The following is a 19,418-nucleotide window of genomic DNA, read 5'->3' as shown; positions in this document are numbered from 1 at the left end:
AGTGAATAATTAATCTCAACCTGTATTTTAAGAGGAAATTAGTACATCAGGAGCTGTGTCACTCCCTGCCAAGGAGGTGAGCTATCCAAAGGCATGCTCTAGGGAATGTTATCACTGCAGCCGAAAATATAACAAAATTATCTATTTTACTCTACTTAAATTCTATCCTCCCTTTCCAAGGTCTTACATGGCCTGATCTGAGCTGATGTCTGAGAGACAGTGGCTTCCGCCTGACGCAGCAGCGTCTCTCACTAACAACTGATTTTTATAGTCATCCTCCCTTAGACCCCCATGAGGGATCTACCAATTCATGTTCTTGCCAGTTTTGCTGACTCATGTCCCGACCGCCCAGCACCCAATCATATCCCTGATACATTCCACATATCCTGATACATTCCACATGGAGCTGGCTCTCCAGCAAACTGGATGCACCTGGGAACATAATTAGCACTCAGTTGTTATCTCCTTCCCAAGGTCAGAATTATTTAACTATTTCCCCCCTACTCTGTTGTCTTCACACTTCAACACTTAAGCCTTCTGTAGCATTTTTACATCACAGAAACCAGAACTTTTACTTAGACCTAAAGCTATTACAGTAACATAAGCAAAGATCATATCAAAACAATACATTTTCTTGATGTTATGCTCAAAACATTCATACTGTTAATTCCACTTTCCCAGTATCCTTTATAAATTTATAATTTATAATTTATGCATTCTTCTTCATTCTATCTAAAATAATATTTGACTCCCCAATTATAACCCCTTACCCTCATCACAATAGTCTTTAGAGACTTCATTTCCGTTTGTGTGCCTGTATTGACTTTGTATACAGTACAGGAGTGTCTTGTTGTGCTTGGCTGACACTGATGTTAAGGGCATCTGGCTGTCTTGTTCTTTCAAAACAGTAACATTCAGTTTTTTCTTCAGTTGAAAGTGTCCTGGTATTTACTAGACGAAATCCTTCTTTGAATAAGATATCCACTAGAAGACCTAGAACATTAGTTCCATTAATCAGTTTCCTGTGATCGGGTTTTATTGAAACATACCTTTAAAAAAATGAAAATACATTAGTGCTAATAAATCTTATTTCAACATTTTAGTATATTGCCTTTAGTTGAATTTAAGTGTTCTATATTTGAGACCTAAAGGCAAAAAGCAACATTAAGAAACTGATAATAAAGTTATTAAAAAGTCACCTGCTAGCTACTTGACCAAATGAAAACATCTTCAAGAACTCGTAGAAGATGCTTAGATGCACTGGCGTCGCTAGGGGGATATGGGCTGCAGCAGGTGATGAACGTGCGCAGGGGAGTGACGCGTGAAAACTACGGCATTAAGAGCTACCATGTCATGCCATACACCGTTGGATGCGGAATGTCCAGCGGGGTGCAATGCAAAAAACAGAATTGAAATCGCTCCTTTCCTTCAATAGTTATGACCAAAAAACCAGAGGGGGGAAATGCATGAATCCCTATGAAAAGTGAGCCGTATCGCGCGTTTACTCGCGAGTAGGCGTACTCGCCATAGTCCGTCGGAAAGGGCAGGCTGAGAGGAATTCAATGACACCAGAGTGGTCCCGATCCAATGAGTGCAGACCCCAAAAACACAAAAGGGAGAAAGAGGTCCCTGCCTCCCTCCCAGCAGTGTCTATTGAGCCAGAAACGAAGCCAGGAGCATAGGATTGGGCTCACAGGCCTCGACCATACTCATGATTGATGATAGTCAATCATACTTTCCTGAGAGTAAGCCCCATTGACTACTATGGGACTTACTTCAGAGTAAACATGCATAGGATTGGGCTCACAGGCTGCAATCCCACCCACACTTTCCTGAAAGTAAGCCCCATTGACCACAATAGGACTTACTTCAGAGTAGATTCACTTGGTGGAACAGGACTGGCTCCCCCTTATTTAATTATTTCTTTTATTTTAATTATAATTATTTATTTTAATTTGCTTGATGATGTCACTTCTGGCCATGACATCACTTCCAATGGGTCCTGGAGGGTCTGGCTTTCAGTTTGCAGATATCTGCACAGATGAAGATCTTGTCTCTCCTAACAAAGATCTTCAGGTCCTCTTCAGACCTGCAGTATTTGGGGGAAAACAAACTGTCTCCCAGGAGCTCCTGGGGACATGTCTGTTCATCCACTGTTGGCTCCTCCTCCTTTCTGACCACTGTATATTTTTAAGGCCCAAATCCTAACCAACTTTTCAGCTCTGACATAGCTCTGCCAATGGGGCTTATGCTGCATCCTGCAATTGGGGGTCAATCATAGTGCCTCCTCAAGGTAAGGGAATGTTTGTTCCCTTACCTCAGAGCTGCATTGTTCTTACGTTGATGCTGGAAAGTTGGTTAGGATTGAGTTGGCATCCTTCAGTCTCGAAAGACTATGGTGTCACGCTCTGAATGGTGGTTCTGGAACAGAGTGTCTTCTCCAGTGCGTGAAGCCTGGGTAAAGTAGGTATGGAGGATAGGCTGTTACCCATGCAGCAAATCCCCCCTCTCCACGTCGCTGAAATGGTCCAATGGAAAGGCAGAGGTCAATACGGTTGGTTCCAGCGGCGTCGCAGGAGTTGCCAGAACGTGACTGTGTTCAGCCATGAACTGCCTCAGGGACTCCGGCTCCGGATTTTGCCTCGAGGTTGACTCCTGAAGCCTTTTCCATAACTGGATGTAGCCACAAGGTAGTGGAGGTTTGGGATCAGAGTTTTCCTTCTCTCAGATGAGCTGCCTTCCCAGGCTGATGAGTCCCATCTACCCGGTGGCTGTTTAGTCGCCTCTTACGACAAGTACAGCCAAACTGAGGGCCTATTCTTATCCCCAGCTCCCAGGGGATTAGGTTAGGATTATGCCCTGTCATTTTGAGCTTCACCTTTTGGTAAATATCACAATTATGACAAGCTGGTTACTGATCATTTTGATTGCACTGGTAGTAGGCGAAACTAGTGTATTGGAATCGCTGAAGATCTGGTGAGGAGGTAGGATGTGGTGTCAGCAGTGGCCCCTTTAAGGTAAGGCCTGGGCATTCAGCAGAGAGAGTGTGCTGCACAGCTGCAGCCACTTGAAGGCAAAAGGGCCCTCAGGCATAAAAACACCTGATGAAGAGAGAGTGTGGTGTGGGTAGCAGAAGGAAAGCTTGAGGAAGGACAGACTGGAGACATGGCTAATGGAACTGGCTGCAGCAGCTGGACTGATTGGGGAATGGACTTTAGAGACTGCTGGAGACACTGAGATTGCTGTCTGGCTGCCATGCCCAAGCCCTGCTGAGGGCCAAAGTGCTGCTATAGTGGTGGTAGGAGCTGCTGGCAAGAGAGGGAGGAAGGAGGACCTCTGCAGGTTAAACAGGTGAGCTACCCTGGTGGTGGGGTCCAGCAGTGCTGCAGGGCAGAACTAGGGTCATTCTTGGGGAAAGAAGGGGAGCTAATTAGCTGAAAGTGGGCATAATTCTCTAAGCCAGTGGTTTTCACATATTTAGCACCAGGACCCACTTTTTAGAATCTGTCAGGACCCACTGGAAGTGATGTCATGACTGGAAGTGATGTCATCAAGCAAGAACATTTTTAACAATCCTAAACTGAAATCCTACCCACACCTACCCAGGAGTAAGTCCCATTGACTATCATTGTTAAAAGAATATACATAGCTCATTAAAAAGTACAGGTCTGTAACATTTCCCCAAATGCAGTCACCCACCAGGATAGCATCAAGTTTAATATATTGAAATAAATGGGGACCCATTTGAAATTCACTTGTGACCCACCTAGTGGGTCCTGACCCACCTTTTGAGAAACACTGCTCTAAGCGGAGCTTGGCCTTGGAATCTGGCAAAACAACTAGTTGTGTATATGACTATTTGGTGCTTATAAATGCACTGTCATTATTAGGAAGAGGGTGAATCTAAGCAGAAAGCAACATAAGCTGATTTACACAAGTGAATCTAAGCAGAAAGCAATATAATGGAAAACAGTCAGCAAGAAGTAGGGTTAGAAACACAGATCTTAAAAGTACATAGAATATAGAGCTGTAGATGAGTGCAGTGATCAGATCACACTCATTTTTGAAACATACTCTTTTTACTTTTAATTCAAGAGTCCAAGTAATTTCAGAAATAACAGTATGCATGCAATTTATATTTAACTTAATACCTAGAAATGATGTAAAAAATACCTTGCTACAGACTGATTGCTGTAGTCAGTGCCACACTGGAAAATAAGATCATGATGGGAGGGCCTCTCCAAAGAAAGGGGTATCAGTGACTTCTGTAAAGGGACATGATCTCTTTGCCAAGTTGTTCCTCCAAGCTGTTCTGAAAAGACAGTAATCCGCCCAGCCAGTGCATCAATAGTTATGCTGCATGAACCAAACAAACGAAAGAAAGTCTGAGATCCTTGAAGCAGGAATTGTATTTCTAAGATCTCCGACTTTGGCCTCAACAAACTTTTCTGGCTCAAAAGGTTAGATATTGAGTAAAGTTCATAGAAGGCAGCCTCTCTCTGCAATCTCTGGTAGTCTGAGAAGTCACTAGGCAAGGAAATCTGAAGTGTTCTTAAGAAGTCCAAAATGTAGCTGAACAAAACCCCATCACGGTCCACAAAGAACTGGCCATTAACCAGCTTAAATTCATGGTCATTGCCTCTCAGCATCCTTGCCAACCTAGATTCTGGGAATTGCTGTAATGTCGAAGGCCAAGTTGTGAATTTCAGTCCACCCACATTCAATATGACCACATCCTGATTGTTCATTTTTCTTGTTCCCACAGAGAAACAGAATTGCCAACTGATATATCTTAAAACTACAAGAGCTAGGAGCAAATCCTGCTTGCAAATACACTTTTGTGTGTTTTGTGTTGTGGGAGAAAAGAGCTGGGCAGGTGTACGATTCCTTGGCAACAAGTACCATGAACACACATTATAGCGTTTTGTATATAAGGCTGATCACTTGGTTACCAAATCATAAAGATACTGTTTTGTTTGTTTGTTTACTGATGAAAGCCCAGCTACCTGGACATATCCTGGATCCTGAAAGCCAAGAATACCATCCAAACCTAGGGTACACTATGATCCTGGGTAGGACATTTATACAGAATTTTTAAAAATGCAGTGATAAGGTTGTTAATAACTACAAAAAATGACACTTATGTGGGTGAACATAATTATACAAAAATTATCTCAGCCTATTTTAAAATTAAATACTCAGCAGAGTAGAGGCATCACTGGGGTTTACATCACCTGTGCGAGAGTTCATTGTATCACCCCCATGATGAACTTCCTCCCATACCAGACTATACAGAATAAATTACAATATCATCCATGTTGGCATCCTTCAGTCTTGGAAGACTATGGTATCGCGCTCTGAATGGTGGTTCTGGAACAGAGTGTCCTCTCCAGTGCGTGAAGCCTGGGTAAAAGTAATTATGGAGGAGAGACTGTTACCCATGCAGCAAATCCCCCCTCTCCATGTTGCTGAAATGGTCCAATGGAAAGGCAGAGGTCAATACGGTTGGTTCCAGCGGCGTTGCAGGGGTTGCCAGAACGTGACTGTGTTCAGCCATGAACTGCCTCAGGGACTCCGGCTCTGGATTTTGGCTCGAGGTTGACTCCTGAAGCCTTTTCCATAACTGGATGTAGCCACAAGGCAGTGGAGGTTTGGGATCAGAGTTTTCCTTCTCTCAGATGAGCTGCCTTCCCAGACTTCCATCTACCCGGTGGTAGATGGTACAATATCATATGCAATGTCATAAATGCAATGTCATCACTAGGCTTGGGTTAACCCCAATAACTTTATTTATTTATACATACCCTGCCTCTCTGCCCACAACTGATGCCCAAGGCGGCTTAAAATTTTAAACTTTAAATAAAAACAAACACCACAATATAAACAATAATGCAATAACTCACCCACCCAAGTCTGAGTGCATCACCCGGTGTCTTCTGCACCCCCACTAGCAGTGGCACTGCAGGAGAGAGAGATTGATTGATTGAGAGAGAGGAAGAGAGAGAGATGAAAACAGCCTAACTAGAGAACCTGGAGTTGTTTTCTTTTCCCTTCTTGTTCCCATAACAACTGACAGTCTGCTTGGAGATTGTAAGACAAGACAAGAGCAGACAGAGAGAGAAGAGGGGGGCAGCAGAAAATTAGAAAACTACTTAAAGTTAGTTGTCAAACAGCGCCAGTGGTGTAACTAAGGGGGTTCAGGGGGTAACTGCTGCACTGGGCTATGGGCTGGGGGGGCAACATTGGGCTGCTGCAGCCCTACCAGGCACACAGGAGACTACGGGGTGGGCAACAGTCACCTGCTGCCATTGCCATGTGCACACCCGTGACTTAGATTAGGCTGCAAGCCCCACCAGCAGCCAAATGTAAGTCACGCAAGGGTGCAGTGATGGGCTAATCTGTTGCCTCCCCCTGCAGCTGGCAGCACCCAAGCAGTTTGGTCATGTCGTACCACTAATAAAAGCGAGAGCCCTGGTGCTAGGGCCTGCAAACGTGCCTTTTGGCATGTTTGCGACAGTGCGTGCCAGTGGTGCTGGTGCAACCATGCCAATGAGGCATACGCTTCATGCTGTTGTGGAGAGATAGTCTCAGAAAGCTCCTCAAGATAACGGAACATTTTTCCCTTACCTCAGGGCTGTATTGTGACTGCACTGGTGCTGCAAAATTGGATTAGGCCCTAAAATCCCTTCTTTATCATGGTCAGATCACTATTTGATGAGCTTTAGACTGGCATCAGTTAATCACCCCAGGAAAACAGGTCAAACACATAGACTGATGGATCCGAATGATTTCCTAAGGCAGGGGTGCTCAATAGGTGGATCGTGATCTACCGGTAGATCGCAAGGCAAAATGAGTAGATCGCGGAGTGCCGACCCCCCCTTCAGGTGCTTCTGGGAGGAAATGCTGGGAGTAAGGCCCATTGTACTCAATGGGGCTTACTCCCAGGTAAGTGTGGCTAGGATTGCAGCCTCACAGCCTAATCCTAGACATGTCTACTCAGGAGTAAGTCCTGTTATACTCAGTGGGGCTCAAGGTACACCAACATACATTGTACACATAAATGTTATATGTTATGATGGTGCGAACATTGTAAAAAAAACTCTGGTAGATCTCCGGGCCTTGCTGGGTTTCAAAGTAGCTCTCGAGCCAAAAAAGTGTGAGCACCCCTGTCCTAAGGGCTCTGGGGAATTTTCCTGTTGCATGGACTGATGACTCATCTGATGCTCTTGTATGAAGAGTCAGCTAGATCCTTGGATCAGATTGCTCCTGAATGGCCTCAGCCTTGTCGCTGAGCCAAGATGGCTCCTTGGTTTACTATTCTGGTAGCAGTCCTTACGATATCTGCCAACCTCACCATTAGGGACTCTTTTCAACTTATACAGTCTGAGAATATGGATAAGATTCTTGGGAACTTGACACCATCATCTTGCCAGCTTGACCCTTGGCTAGTAGGAGATGCACAGGCAGGACTGATTGGTTGGAACTCATTCATCCTTGTGGGAGGGAGTGATGCCGACATCCTGAAGACTGAAATTGTGCACACCCTCCTTAAAAATCCATATCTGGATTCCACCAATTTAAACAACTATCGATGAGTTTCCGATCTTCCTTTCTTGGTGAAGGTGATTGAGCATCCCAGTTCCAGGGGTTCCCGGACTATCTGGACCCTTTCCACTCCAGCTCCAAGCCAGGTTTAGGAACAGAGACAGCCATGGTCGCTCTGATACAGAACCTTCTTCATGAATTGGATAGGGGTAGTAGTGGTGTCACTAGAGGATGCGGGAGGTACAGGCCGCACCGGTTGATGTGCACAGGGGGGGTGATGCGCTAAAATCGTGGTGGTTAGGAATAATACAATCTTGTCATATATAGTTGGATGCAGAATTTACAGCAGAATGCAATGGAAAAAAAACAAACCCAGAAACTAAAATATCTCCTTTCCATCAAAAGTTATGGCCCAAAACCCAGAAAACAAAAAAGCATGGAGCCCTATGGAAAGTGAAACTGAGCTCTATCACATGTTTACTTGCAGGTAGATGAATTTGCCTTAGTCCATCAAAAAGGACAGGCTGAGAGGAATCCAACACGACACCAGAATGGTCCTGATTCAATGAACACAGCCCCCCCCCCAAACACCCGAGAAGGAGGTCCCTCCCTCCAAGCTGGCGTATGTATTGAGCCCTATGGAAAGCGAAACTAAGCCACGCAGTTGCGTTTACTCGTGAGTGATCAAACGTGCCTTGGATCGTGTTCAGGTCAGGCAAAGGGGAAGCTGAGGTCACTAGAATGGTCCCCATCTGATGAAAGTGAGTTCAACAAATGCTCCAGAAGGCAGCCCCCCCCCCCCCACTAAAAAGAATACAGGTTGAGTCTCATTATTCGCAAGGGTTCCGTTCCCAGGACTCACCTGGATGGCAAAAAATGCACTAAAGCAAATCAATTTAAAAAACAAAGTCCTTTTGCTCTGGTGATTTAAAAACAGCCTTGCTGACCTTTTCAAATGCACACAGAGGCAATCAGTCTCTCTCTGGGCTTCACTAGGAGGCAGAAATCCCTCCCTTCCCCAGGAGCTGCAGTGATCGAGAAAGAATGGAGAAGGTGATAATCACTGCCATTAAGCTTTCTTTCATGTGCTTAGGGGGAAGGGAGGAGTGAAGCTGGAGAGAAAATGATTGATGGATTGTCAACCAGCTACCTTCTATTGTTAAAGGACTGTTTTCCTTTAATTTAAAGGGTACTTCTCATCAGATAGAAAAATCTGTGGATAATTAGGTTATACCTGTAATCACTTGCGTGACTGTCTCCCTACAATAGTAACAAGCAGTTTTTAAAATTGATTTTAAAGGGGTGCCTTTTTTCCCTTCTCCAGGGATCAGCACATTCCTTCTCATTTGCAGTGGCCATTTGTGTTGAGTCAAATCCGTGTATAAAAAATCTGTTTATAACAAGGTTGGACCTGTAAAAACGGAGGCTTCAGCTGATAAGGTGAACTTTTTTCTTTTTTAGACTTGCAAAGCCAGGTAGATCCTGACAGTAATATGGTTTAAACACAAGAAGTTAAATTGAACTGGGCATTGGGTAGAGTTGAAAACCTTACTGATTTTGGGGGTAGTGGTGGGGGTATTGCAGGCAGGCTACAGAGAAAATTCATTTGGTGGGGCTGGCTTCCCCTTATTTATTTGTTTTACCTTAATTAGTTATAATTATTTTAATTTGGTTGATGTTGCTACTTCTGGCCATGACATTACTTTGGTGGGTCCTGGACAGATTGTCATTCTAAAAAGTGAGTCCCAGTGCTAAAAGTTTGAGAACTGCTGCAATAAGGTGTTAATAAGTTGACACCCTGGGGGGGGGGGTGACACCACTAGTGACCAAAATCACTAAAATCACAGTTTGGAGGAATAATACCATCATGTTGTATAACAATCAATGTGTAATTTCATGCAGAATGCAATGAAACAAACCATGTTGAAATATTTGTGTTCTATCAAAAGGTACAGCCAAAAAACCAGAGGGGGTGGGGCAATGCCCCACCATGCCTATCACCCCGGGGTGTCACCCAGTCCACTGCATGGGGGCGATGTGCTGGCCTCCCATGCCGGGTGACGCGAACCCTAGTGATGCCACTGAGGGGTAGTGCATCTCTGTTGGTTCTGCTGGACTTTTCAGCGGCTTTGGACACCATCTACCACTGTATCCTCCTGGATCAGCTGGCCAAAATGGGAGTTGGCGGCACTCTCTGCAATGGTTCCACTGTTTCATGTCTAACTGGTCCCAGATGGTTATGCTGGGAGACGCTCGCTCAGCACCCTGGCCTTTACTGTTTGGGGTGTTACAGGAGTGCCACAGGGATCTATCCTATTCTCCATGCTTTTCAACATCTACATGAAACCACTAGAAGAGATAATCTGAGGATCTGGAGTGGGGTGCCACCAATATGAGAATAACACCCAACTCGATCTCTCTTTGCCATCCCGCTCTCAGGAAGCTGTGCAAGTCCTGGGGTGCTGTCTGGATGCCATTAGGGACTGGATGAAAGCAAATGAACTGAAATTAAATCCTAAAAAGACAGAGGTTCTCCTGGTCAAGAAATCCTCCATGTAGGCACTGAATCACCTACCCACTTTGAAAGGAGTTGCACTCCCCTTACAAGAATGGGTGTGCAGCCTGAGAGTTCTCCTGGACTTTCAGCTCTCTCTGGAGAACCAGGTAGCAGCAGTTGCTATAAGTGCATTCACCCAGTTTAGCCTGTGTGCCCACTGAGACCATACTTGAACACACTTATTCTGTCTGGCATTTGGTTGCTGAGTGGTCAACCGGGTAAACCTCCCAGCAACTACACATAAACCTCCTCCCTCTTGCTGCTTCCTTCCCTGCTCTCATGTGGTCTGTCCCACCCTCACCCCCCAGCAGCAGTCCCGTTTTTTTCTACGGCTGGGTTTTTAAAAGGAACAACTTGAAACTTGAGATTTTTCAAGGTTTGGAAAGTGCCCTTGTGAAGTGCACTCATTTTCAAGTTTAGCTGCAGGTGGAGACTCATAACTCAACTCAAGTCAAGCTGTGCTGGATTTGCCCATTCCTGCAACCCACTGGTAGATCCAGGACCCACAGTTTGGGAACCGCTGGCATATGGGAATTTGAACCTTGGGTGCTAAAATTCCTAACAGGTCTCTGCTTTTGCTATCTGCAACTCAGTAACTCCTGCAAGGACTAGTGCTGTAGCTGTTATCCATTCCTGTGGGCTGCTGAGGAATCCTGTCCCAGTAGTGACCGTTCAGTGGACTTGTGCCTGCCACTGCCCCACCAGGTTCATCCTAGTGGCACTTTTCTGCTTGCTGGCATTGGGAATGAGTAAGTTGTAGTGATTGGTTTTTTGCATGTTGAGCCAATGCCAGACCAACACTGGGCTGACATCAGACATACTACTCATGATTGGTGGGCTATTCTTAGAGTTACTATGGGTGCTGGCAGAGTTACTGGAAGGGTTGCACCAGCATGGTGTTACCTGTTACACTCACACAGCAGCAATGTTGGTGCAACTTTGGCATAGAATATTGATGTGGAATGTTTTAATCCTGTAACTAGAAGGAAACCAAAACAAACTATATGAAATTATTATCTCATCCCCTTTTTAAATTAGAGCAACTAATATGGCAGATCATGGGAATACTGCCGACATAGCATACCTAGATTGCAACAAAGCCTTTTACAAAATCTCTCATGTGAAAAAAATGATACGATATGGGCTAAATAAATGCTCGGACATGTCCACCCTTAGCATCCAGGGGGGTTTCATTCTCAGAACGCCCATGAATGCAAAAAACAGCTGATAATGAGATCCGAAGTCAGACCTAATGTTCTGAGGCACAGAGAGGTTGCATGTGACCTCTCCGCACCTCAGAATGCCTGCTGGAGCCTTCTAACAGGCACTTCTGGTTTTTCGCTCAACTAGGTTCTGGCAGGCATTCTGAATCATGGGACAGCCATAGGCGGCCTCCACGTGCTTCAGAAGACCTCCTGGACGCAATCTCCAATTGCATCTGGAATGTCCTCTGTGGGGCCTCCCGCTGCAAGTTTGGAACCTGCATTGGGTCAAATCCACAGGTTCCAAACTTGTGGATTTGGGCTACTGTACTGAAACAGGCTACTGTACTAACAGGTGGGTCAAAGCTGGTTGAACAACTGTCCCCAACGAGTGCTAATAAATGATTCCATATCAGTCTGGAAAGAGGTAACAAGTGGAGTGCCACAAGGGTGTCTTGAGTCCTGTGCTGGGAATACTTATCAAATGTGCAGACAGGAAGTGGGGAGGGATGGCTAATACCCTGGAAGACCAAATCAGGATTCAAAATTATTGACAGGCTTGATCATTTGGTCCATACCAAGATGAAATTCAACTGACACACATGTAAAGTCCTGCAGAATTATTTTTTATATTGGAAGCACAAATATAGGATAGGAGACCTAGTTTGGCAGCACCACTTGTAAATAAGTGTGATGTAGCTGCAAAAACGTAAATACATTGCTGGACTACCCATTAACAGCTGAGTTAACCCATTTTCTACTAAAGCTGCATTTGCACAACTTTATGAAGTTGCACGTTTACGACATGTTCAGGGGACCTCCACAAAGGGGACATATGTCTTTGGAACAATTTCAAGGTGTTGATTTCAAATTTGAAATGCATAGACAAACACACAGGTCTCTCTTTTTTTGGCACTATCCAAGGTGCTGACTCTCAATTCCTATGGAGATCCTGAAAAAGTCTACCTCAGCCTGTTTTGTTTAAAAACAAAAACAAAACCCATGGTTTCACTGAGTACAAAGTTAACTGGTCCAGGACCTTCAGGTCCAAGTCCTCAGCTTGAGTTTTCTGGAGTAAGAAGTCCTTGGTTGGAGAAATTTCATTGTACTTGTACAGTGACAATAAAGTATTCTATTCTAATTTTTTCTTTGCTTTGATGGCAGCAATAGCTAATTAGGAGCTTTGCTAGCTCATTACAGGGCATGAAAGATAAGGAGCAGGCTGTACAGCAGGCTGAAATGAGCTAGAGACAGAATTCTTCATTACTCTTCTTGACCTTTGTTTGCTTGTCAATAACATTTAATTTAATTTAATTAAATTAACATTTAATTACTGGATGGAGACCTCTGATATGAAACAGGGCAGAACTCCCAACCCACCCCCACTCTTTGAACCCTGTTTATCCATCAAGGTAAAAAGACAGCCTAGAAAAAACAAAGGAGAACAGCTTGGAAAAGAATAGACAGGAAAATGACATTAGATGTGTTTGCGCATCAATTATTCAAAACATAATTATAGGTGCTTATTTGTACCTGAAAGCTTTAAATTTGACTCAGTGACAAAACTTAGACTCTACCCTACCATATGAAGCCAAAATTGCAGTTTTCATTTTAGTTTGGGGGGGGGGGAATGAATGAACAGAACTATAAGAAACCCCCCAAAACACAAATTTCTGCCCTTTTCTTACAAGATGACATGAATGAACAGTCAAACCAACTGTGGCTCTGAAAAGGTCTACCCCTGTATTGTTCACAGGGCAAATTTCAGGTCTAAAGGTAGGGCCAATTTTTAAAAAAATCCCTGTTTAAAAAACTGATGCGTAATCACAACAAATAATTGCCTGTATTCTGCACTAGTCAGGCCTCATTTAGAATACTGTATCGTTTTGGGTACCACATTTTGAAGAAGCACATTGATAAGCTGGAGCGGGTTCAAAGGAGGGCAACTAAGGGCACAATCCTAACCAGGTCTACTCAGAAGTAAGTCCTATTTTGTTCAATGGGGCTAACTCTCAGGAAAGTGGTTAGGATTGCAGCCTTAGATGATGAGCTGCATGGAAATAGAGTAATCTGGGAACGGGTAAAAGAGTTTGGTGTACTTGGCCTGGAGAAGCATTCTGAGGGGAGATATGATAAGGCCTTAAAATTTCTGAAGAGCTCTCAAACTTGTTCTCTGTGGCTCTTGAGGGCAGGTCTAGAACCAGTGGGTCAAAACTATAGGGAAGATTATTTAGGTGAGATGTGAGGAATTTCCTATCTGAAAGAGTCTTTCAGCACTGGAACAGCCTGCCAAATTGAAGATTTTTAAACAGAGGCTGGATGGCCAGTTGACAGAGATGTCATCTGCAATAAGCAGATGTTGGACTAGATGACCTCAAATTCCTTCCAACTCTAACATTCCATGATTCCATGAGAGTCATTTATTATTTTTTTCCACATATCTTACTTGTACATACATACACATTATACATACAACGAATCTTTAATTTTGAGAAAAGCAAGAGAGATAACAAGGGGCATAATAGTTTCATTTTTAAAAGTCAGATTCTTTCAGAATCATAATGTGCCAATTTCAGCAAATGGATACATGAACCTCAGAAAACAGCACCAGTTCTTGAAGAAAAAAAGATTATTTCCAAATTCCATTAGAATGAATTCCAATGTCCACAGTACTTGTCTTTTAAACTCTGAAGCAATCACTTCCTGAGTTAGTTTCTTGTGCAGTAGTTACAAAAGTTTATATTTGCACACAAACTGTGCTACATTATCCAACACCACAAGTGTATAGTTTACACATTTTTCACTTAGGACCGAAGCACTATCAGTCATTTTCTCCCAACAGAAGAGAGCATAATCTGTCATCTCTGCTGTGTCTGTCAGATGCCTCAAGCCAAATTCTGAGATAAAAGTTTTCCAATGCTGGAAAGTGCCAGCTAGAGAGTCCATACAGGATATCTGGGCTGCAGCAATGATAAACAAGCAAAGCAAACCAGTCACAATAAGCATGTGTGAAAAGAATGCAAGAATTGTCCGGTTAAAAGAGTTTTTTTCCTGAGGTAAAGAAAGCTTGTCCACGTCTGCAAGCTTATATTGCTCCCACTGGCTAATATCAAAGTCTTTGATTGTGGATTTGATCTCTATTGTAGGACAAGGTAATCTCGTTTCTTTGATCACATAAATTTTCTCTCGAAACTCTTGCATCTGTTGCAAAAATATGATGGGTTCAGACACATCCTTAAAGGCTTCTGCAATTTTAAAAGCCATTTGTTGTTCTCGTATGATTGTGTTCAGTTTATTGATTTCTGGGTCATATGTCTGCATAACTGCAAGCTTCATTGTCTCAAAGTCTGAAAGTATTTCATTCTTTTTTTGTTCCAATGTATACTGCAATTTCTTAAAAAAATCTTCTACTCTGTCATAGTCCTTTGTCAGTATCTGGAGGGCCTTCCGTTTGCTATTTTCCAGAGTATCCAGTCGAGAACGTACGTCCTCACAACTCCACATTTCAAATCCCTGAAATAATTTCTCAAAAGCATGCTTCTCCTGAAAGTAAGCATCTTCAACAGAACAAAACACATGCTTTATATGGTCTCCACGAGTTGCACAGATACCACAAATCAACTGCGTGTCTGTCTGGCAAAAAATGTTGAGGGGCTGACCACTGTGTACCTTACATGCAGGCATTTTTGTTGTTACCTTAATCTTGTTATACTTCTCCACAATCCCTTTTAGGGAATAGTTGACCTGAAGGCTGTTGACTCCTGCAACAGTAGTTTCCTTTCGGCAGGTGGGGCATTTAAAGAGATTCTGTTTCCAAATAACATTCCGGGCATTTCCATCTAGGATCCCTTCCAAACATTTTTTGCAGAAATTATGTGAACAAGGTAATGCTCGTGGATCATCAAACAAGCTACAACAAATGGGGCAGGTAAGATCTTCTTCAAGGAGCTCCATTGCAGTCTATAATAAAAGGAGACAACAGTTGAGAGAACCATATTTATTTAGTTGGTTAGTAGAACCATATTTATTAGCTTCCCTCCAGCATAAGCTCTGGTAAGGCACATGATTCAAAAAGAAAACAATACAATCAATAGAACCTGAGAGGTCGCAGCTATCATAAAACCAGCAGAGCCATAAAATAACTAATCCATATGCTGGAAGGAACATCTGGCACCTGCCAGATGTTGAAAGGCCATCAGAATTGGCACTTTCTCTTTGGGAAGAGCATTCCAGGTACAGGGCATTACAACAAAACCGGTGGTAGTGGACAAAGCTGCCTTACATGAAAATAGGGTTTGGACAGGCTTATGCGATAGAAGGCATGCTCTTTATAGACAATTCTGGTTAATAACCTAGCAGCAGTATTTTGGATGGACAAAAGTTTCCAAGAGTCAAATGCAGTCCTGCATACATTATACTGCAGAAATCTAATCCAGAGGTTGCCATGATACCAGGGTATGGGTACAGTGATTGGACAGTGATTGGACTTTAATCACTGAATTAAGAAATCATCCAGCTAAAGCAGAAGGTGTTGTAAATACAGAATTTTTAAAAATTGCTTTTCAATACTGAGCCCCCCATACCTGAAAACAGCCCACTGTTCTTGGTGAATGCATATCATGTTGCAAACACAGCTGATACCATAACTACAGTTTCCTGGTTGCACTAAAGCAAATACATATACAATGTACTTTAACACATCCTGCTTTGCTCACTCTCTTGGTGAGAGAAAAAACAGTTAATTAATGGAAAAGTAAAAAAAAACTGGTGCCATCCAATACATCCATTTCCTATTGTCAATTCTGCATGGGCATCTCACGGGCTCCAGCAAGTCAATGGAGGGCCAGAGGCTCATTGGAGACTGGCGGCTCTCCACGGGCCGGATTGGAGATATGTCTTATCTCCACCCAAAACCAGCCCTCAACTGAATGCAGAAGCACACTGTGCTGCACACAGACCCTTTCAGCTTGCACCACTCAATCACTATCCAGGGCAATGACAGACATACATGGCTTTAAGTTAATTTGGAATATCTATTTCACACAAGTTTTTATCCCTATAAAACAGGGGTCTCCAAACCCCGGCTCGGGGGCCAGATCCTGCCCACAGCAAGCCTCTTTCCAGCCCGTGGCCAACCTCTTGTCCCCTGAAAGCCTCTGGCCCACTCAACTGAACATGACCAGAACTGTGCTCTGATTGTGTCTGGAGGGTGTTCTGAGAGCCAGAGAGGTTGAATGAATGAGCTCATGAATGAATGAATGAGCTCATTCATTCATTTATTCACTTGTCTAAGTTCCATCTCTAATTTATTTATATAAATGTTATATTTAAATTTTTTTCCAGCCCTCCACACCACGCCAGATATTTGATGCAGCCCTCTGGCCAAAACGTTTGGAGATCCCTGCTATAAAATCATGTTTGAATGAAACTAAATGAAGTACAATTGTGGCTGCATTCAGATTAGCATTGGCTTGGGTGTTGTGGGGGCATGTGAACTAGATTTATCTTTGCCTTGCAACAGATGGTACTTTTTGTGAGGGATGTATTTTGCTGGAAATCCAAAACAGTTACCAATATAAACTGACCACATGGGAAGAAACAGTCTGAGAGTCAACTTCTACTGCAGTATTTTAAAATACAAAAGTATTACAGGCGTGTGTGCCTAGGACCACATATATGATGGTGGTCAAAGCACAACAAAGAGGCTCTTAATGAGGCAGTCAGGTCTCTCATAGCCTGCAGCAGAGTGTCTACACAACCAAGAGACTCTTAATGACTAAGCAATCTATCTCCAGTAGCTTGTGCAGTCATCTAGCGCCTGCCAAGGAGTGTCTGTTCACACAACAGAGCACTAGATTGGGCTGAATGTTTGCTTAACAACCTAATCACACAAAAACAGGGATTGGAAAACATATCCCTGATCTTAAGTGACACCCACCTGTATTGTATTTATGTGTTATTATTTTTGGGACTGACTGTTGTTGGCTATTCTTTTAATAGTTGCATTGTATCTGATATTCATTTTTTATTTACTTTGTATTACATAGTTTTTAGTTATACTCTATATTTTTAATAGTTATCTGATCCACTTTGAGTGCCCTTCTGGGAGAAAAGTGGGATACAAGTCAAATAAATAAATAAAAGGCTGTTTGTGACGTATTGAATATTCCTAACATACAATTAAAACTAGATTGTTCAAGAAGGGGAGAAAGGTAGCTAAACTAAGGACTGCTGTAAAAATATTCTCTCTCTCTCAGACCACCTGACACTCCCCCAACTATGGGAAAATGCTGAACCACACTACAAGGCTATTACAACCCACTCGCAGTTACAGCTGTACCCCAGTTCCAACATTAAGTATAGGGATAACAACTCTAGCTTTTATTGACTTTGCAGGGGCAACATGCCTTAAAAACTGCAAAAACCTAAACATTTCCCCCCATACAATATAAGCTGAGTTTGAAAGAGCGTGAATTCCTGTCTCTGCTTCTATGGGGGGGGGGATCACAATTCTCCATTGTCTTTCATAAGAAGAAAATAAGCTGTGTCAAAGAACTCCCAGATAATAGAAATCAGTTTACTACATTTGTCAAATTTCCCAGGGTTCAGTATCAGCTCCAGCTTGCTCAGGAACCTGAGACAATGCATGTGTACCTCTGCTGAATTTGGGCCTTCTGTTGGTGCCTGACCCACCTAACCCCTTTGCAGCAAAACCTTTAAAGGCAGAAAGAGACAAGACCAATATACCACATTGATTAGGGCAGTGATTCCCAAACTGTGGGTTGCAACCCAATTTTTTGGTGGATCAAAAGTGAGAAGCTGACAGCTAAAAAGGAAAATGTACGGAAGCTGAGGCACATGTGCATCTTCCTGTGAGTAGGTGAATGCGCCTCAGTCCGCTTCTAAGGGGAAGGCCAAGGGGAATGTAACACCACCAGATTTGTCCTGATCTGATCTGAATGTGGAATCTGGATGAATGTGGAATGTAAATCTGATCCTGAATCAGGATGAATGTGGAACTCAACAAACATTCCAGAAGGCAGTGTCCCCACCACCATTACCACAGTAGAAAAGATAAAAACAGAGGCTTGAGCAGCCGGTAAAGTGCAACTTTTTTTTTTTTGTCTCATAAAGCTCTGTGGGTCCCAACAGACTGCCATTTTAAAAAGTGGGTGTTCCTGCTAAAAAGTTTGGGAACCACTGGCCTAGAGACAGAACTTCTGGATTTCTCCAGTCTCTATTTGAACTGTCTTCCCTGGAGCAAAAATGAAAAGCAAACCGAGGAAAACCACTGAGAAACCCGGGATTTTAGTCAGGGGTTGTAGCAAGCAAGCCACAGGTTGTGGCTCCGTACAGCTGTATGTGCCTGTGAAGAGCAAGAAGACCATCCTGCCAGGTGACGGTGCTTGTCCCCGGCGTGACCGGCCAGCAGCACGTTCATAGGAAACAAAAGGCGGCAGCGAACCAGCCCTGGTGTGTGGACTGGGCCTTCGTTCTGCCAGCGCCTTCTGCTGTCCTGCCAGCGTCCTGCTCCTCACAGGGCAGGCTGCAGCTCGTCACAGGCACACTGCTCGTCTTCCAGGCCCAAGAGCGGCTGGAGCTACCCGGAGGGCCTCGTCAAAAAGCGCACAAACACCTCTCAGGCCTCCGCAGCTCCGCTCCACGAGGGCCGCTGCCGCAACTGCGGAGCTCGCTCAGGCTGCTGCGCTTCGGGGCTGCGCCTTCTGCTCAGGGGCGCTCCCGCGGCCTCGCCTCCCGTCAGCAGGCTGCACTCTCGACTCGGAGGACGGGGAGAGAGAGCGCAGGAGCGCGCGGCCCACGCGAGTCTACAGGTGCAGTTCCAGGACAGAACAATCGCCTGACGTCACAGCCTCAGCGAGCAGTGACGTCACTCCACCCCAAGCGGCCCCTGTCGCTGCCGCCGCGCACGTGGCCCTCCCCACAGGTGCCGCGGGGGCTCACCTGCCGCCCTTTTTCCAAGCTGCTGACCCAGAGAAGCCTCGCGACGGCTGCCCACAGTCCTCTCCCTGCAGACGCTGACGGCCTCCCCCGCCTCCCTGGGCGGGCCTCAGAGCGAGCTGCCTCCGCCTCTTCCAGCAGTGGGGGCCGCCCCG

The 19,418-nt window shown here is 44.3% G+C and overlaps 2 protein-coding genes across 2 annotated transcripts; both read right to left on the bottom strand.

The window, feature by feature from the left end:
• Window positions 1–796: 796 nt before the first annotated feature.
• KCNRG (potassium channel regulator) lies at window positions 797–4,748 on the bottom strand. Its single transcript, XM_066622207.1, has 2 exons — window positions 4,174–4,748; window positions 797–1,049 (listed from the first exon to the last, which is right to left on the bottom strand). Exons 1-2 carry the CDS (start codon window positions 4,746–4,748, stop codon window positions 797–799), a joined length of 828 nt encoding a protein of 275 aa, XP_066478304.1.
• An 8,976-nt stretch (window positions 4,749–13,724) lies between these two features.
• On the bottom strand, window positions 13,725–19,418 carry TRIM13 (tripartite motif containing 13). The gene is made up of 2 exons (XM_066637731.1): window positions 19,267–19,418; window positions 13,725–15,264 (listed from the first exon to the last, which is right to left on the bottom strand). The coding sequence occupies exon 2, from the start codon at window positions 15,256–15,258 to the stop codon at window positions 14,032–14,034; it is 1,227 nt and encodes a 408-aa protein (XP_066493828.1). The 5' UTR covers window positions 15,259–15,264; window positions 19,267–19,418; the 3' UTR covers window positions 13,725–14,031.

This window comes from Tiliqua scincoides, chromosome 1, assembly GCF_035046505.1.
Source record: "Tiliqua scincoides isolate rTilSci1 chromosome 1, rTilSci1.hap2, whole genome shotgun sequence".
Lineage (NCBI taxonomy): Eukaryota > Metazoa > Chordata > Lepidosauria > Squamata > Scincidae > Tiliqua > Tiliqua scincoides.
Note: the sequence above shows the minus strand (reverse complement) of the source record. Positions and strands in the feature narration are given on the sequence as shown.

What these genes read in the sequence shown, in the direction of transcription:
- TRIM13 (XM_066637731.1), bottom strand. Translation starts at nt 15,258, where the DNA reads ATGGAGCTCCTTGAAGAAGATCTTACCTGCCCCATTTGTTGTAGCTTG.
- KCNRG (XM_066622207.1), bottom strand. Translation starts at nt 4,748, where the DNA reads ATGAACAATCAGGATGTGGTCATATTGAATGTGGGTGGACTGAAATTC. An exon ending in AGCAATCAGTCTGTAGCAAG is followed by an intron (nt 1,050 to 4,173) that starts GTATTTTTTACA and finishes ATTTTTTTAAAG; the next exon opens with GTATGTTTCAATAAAACCCG.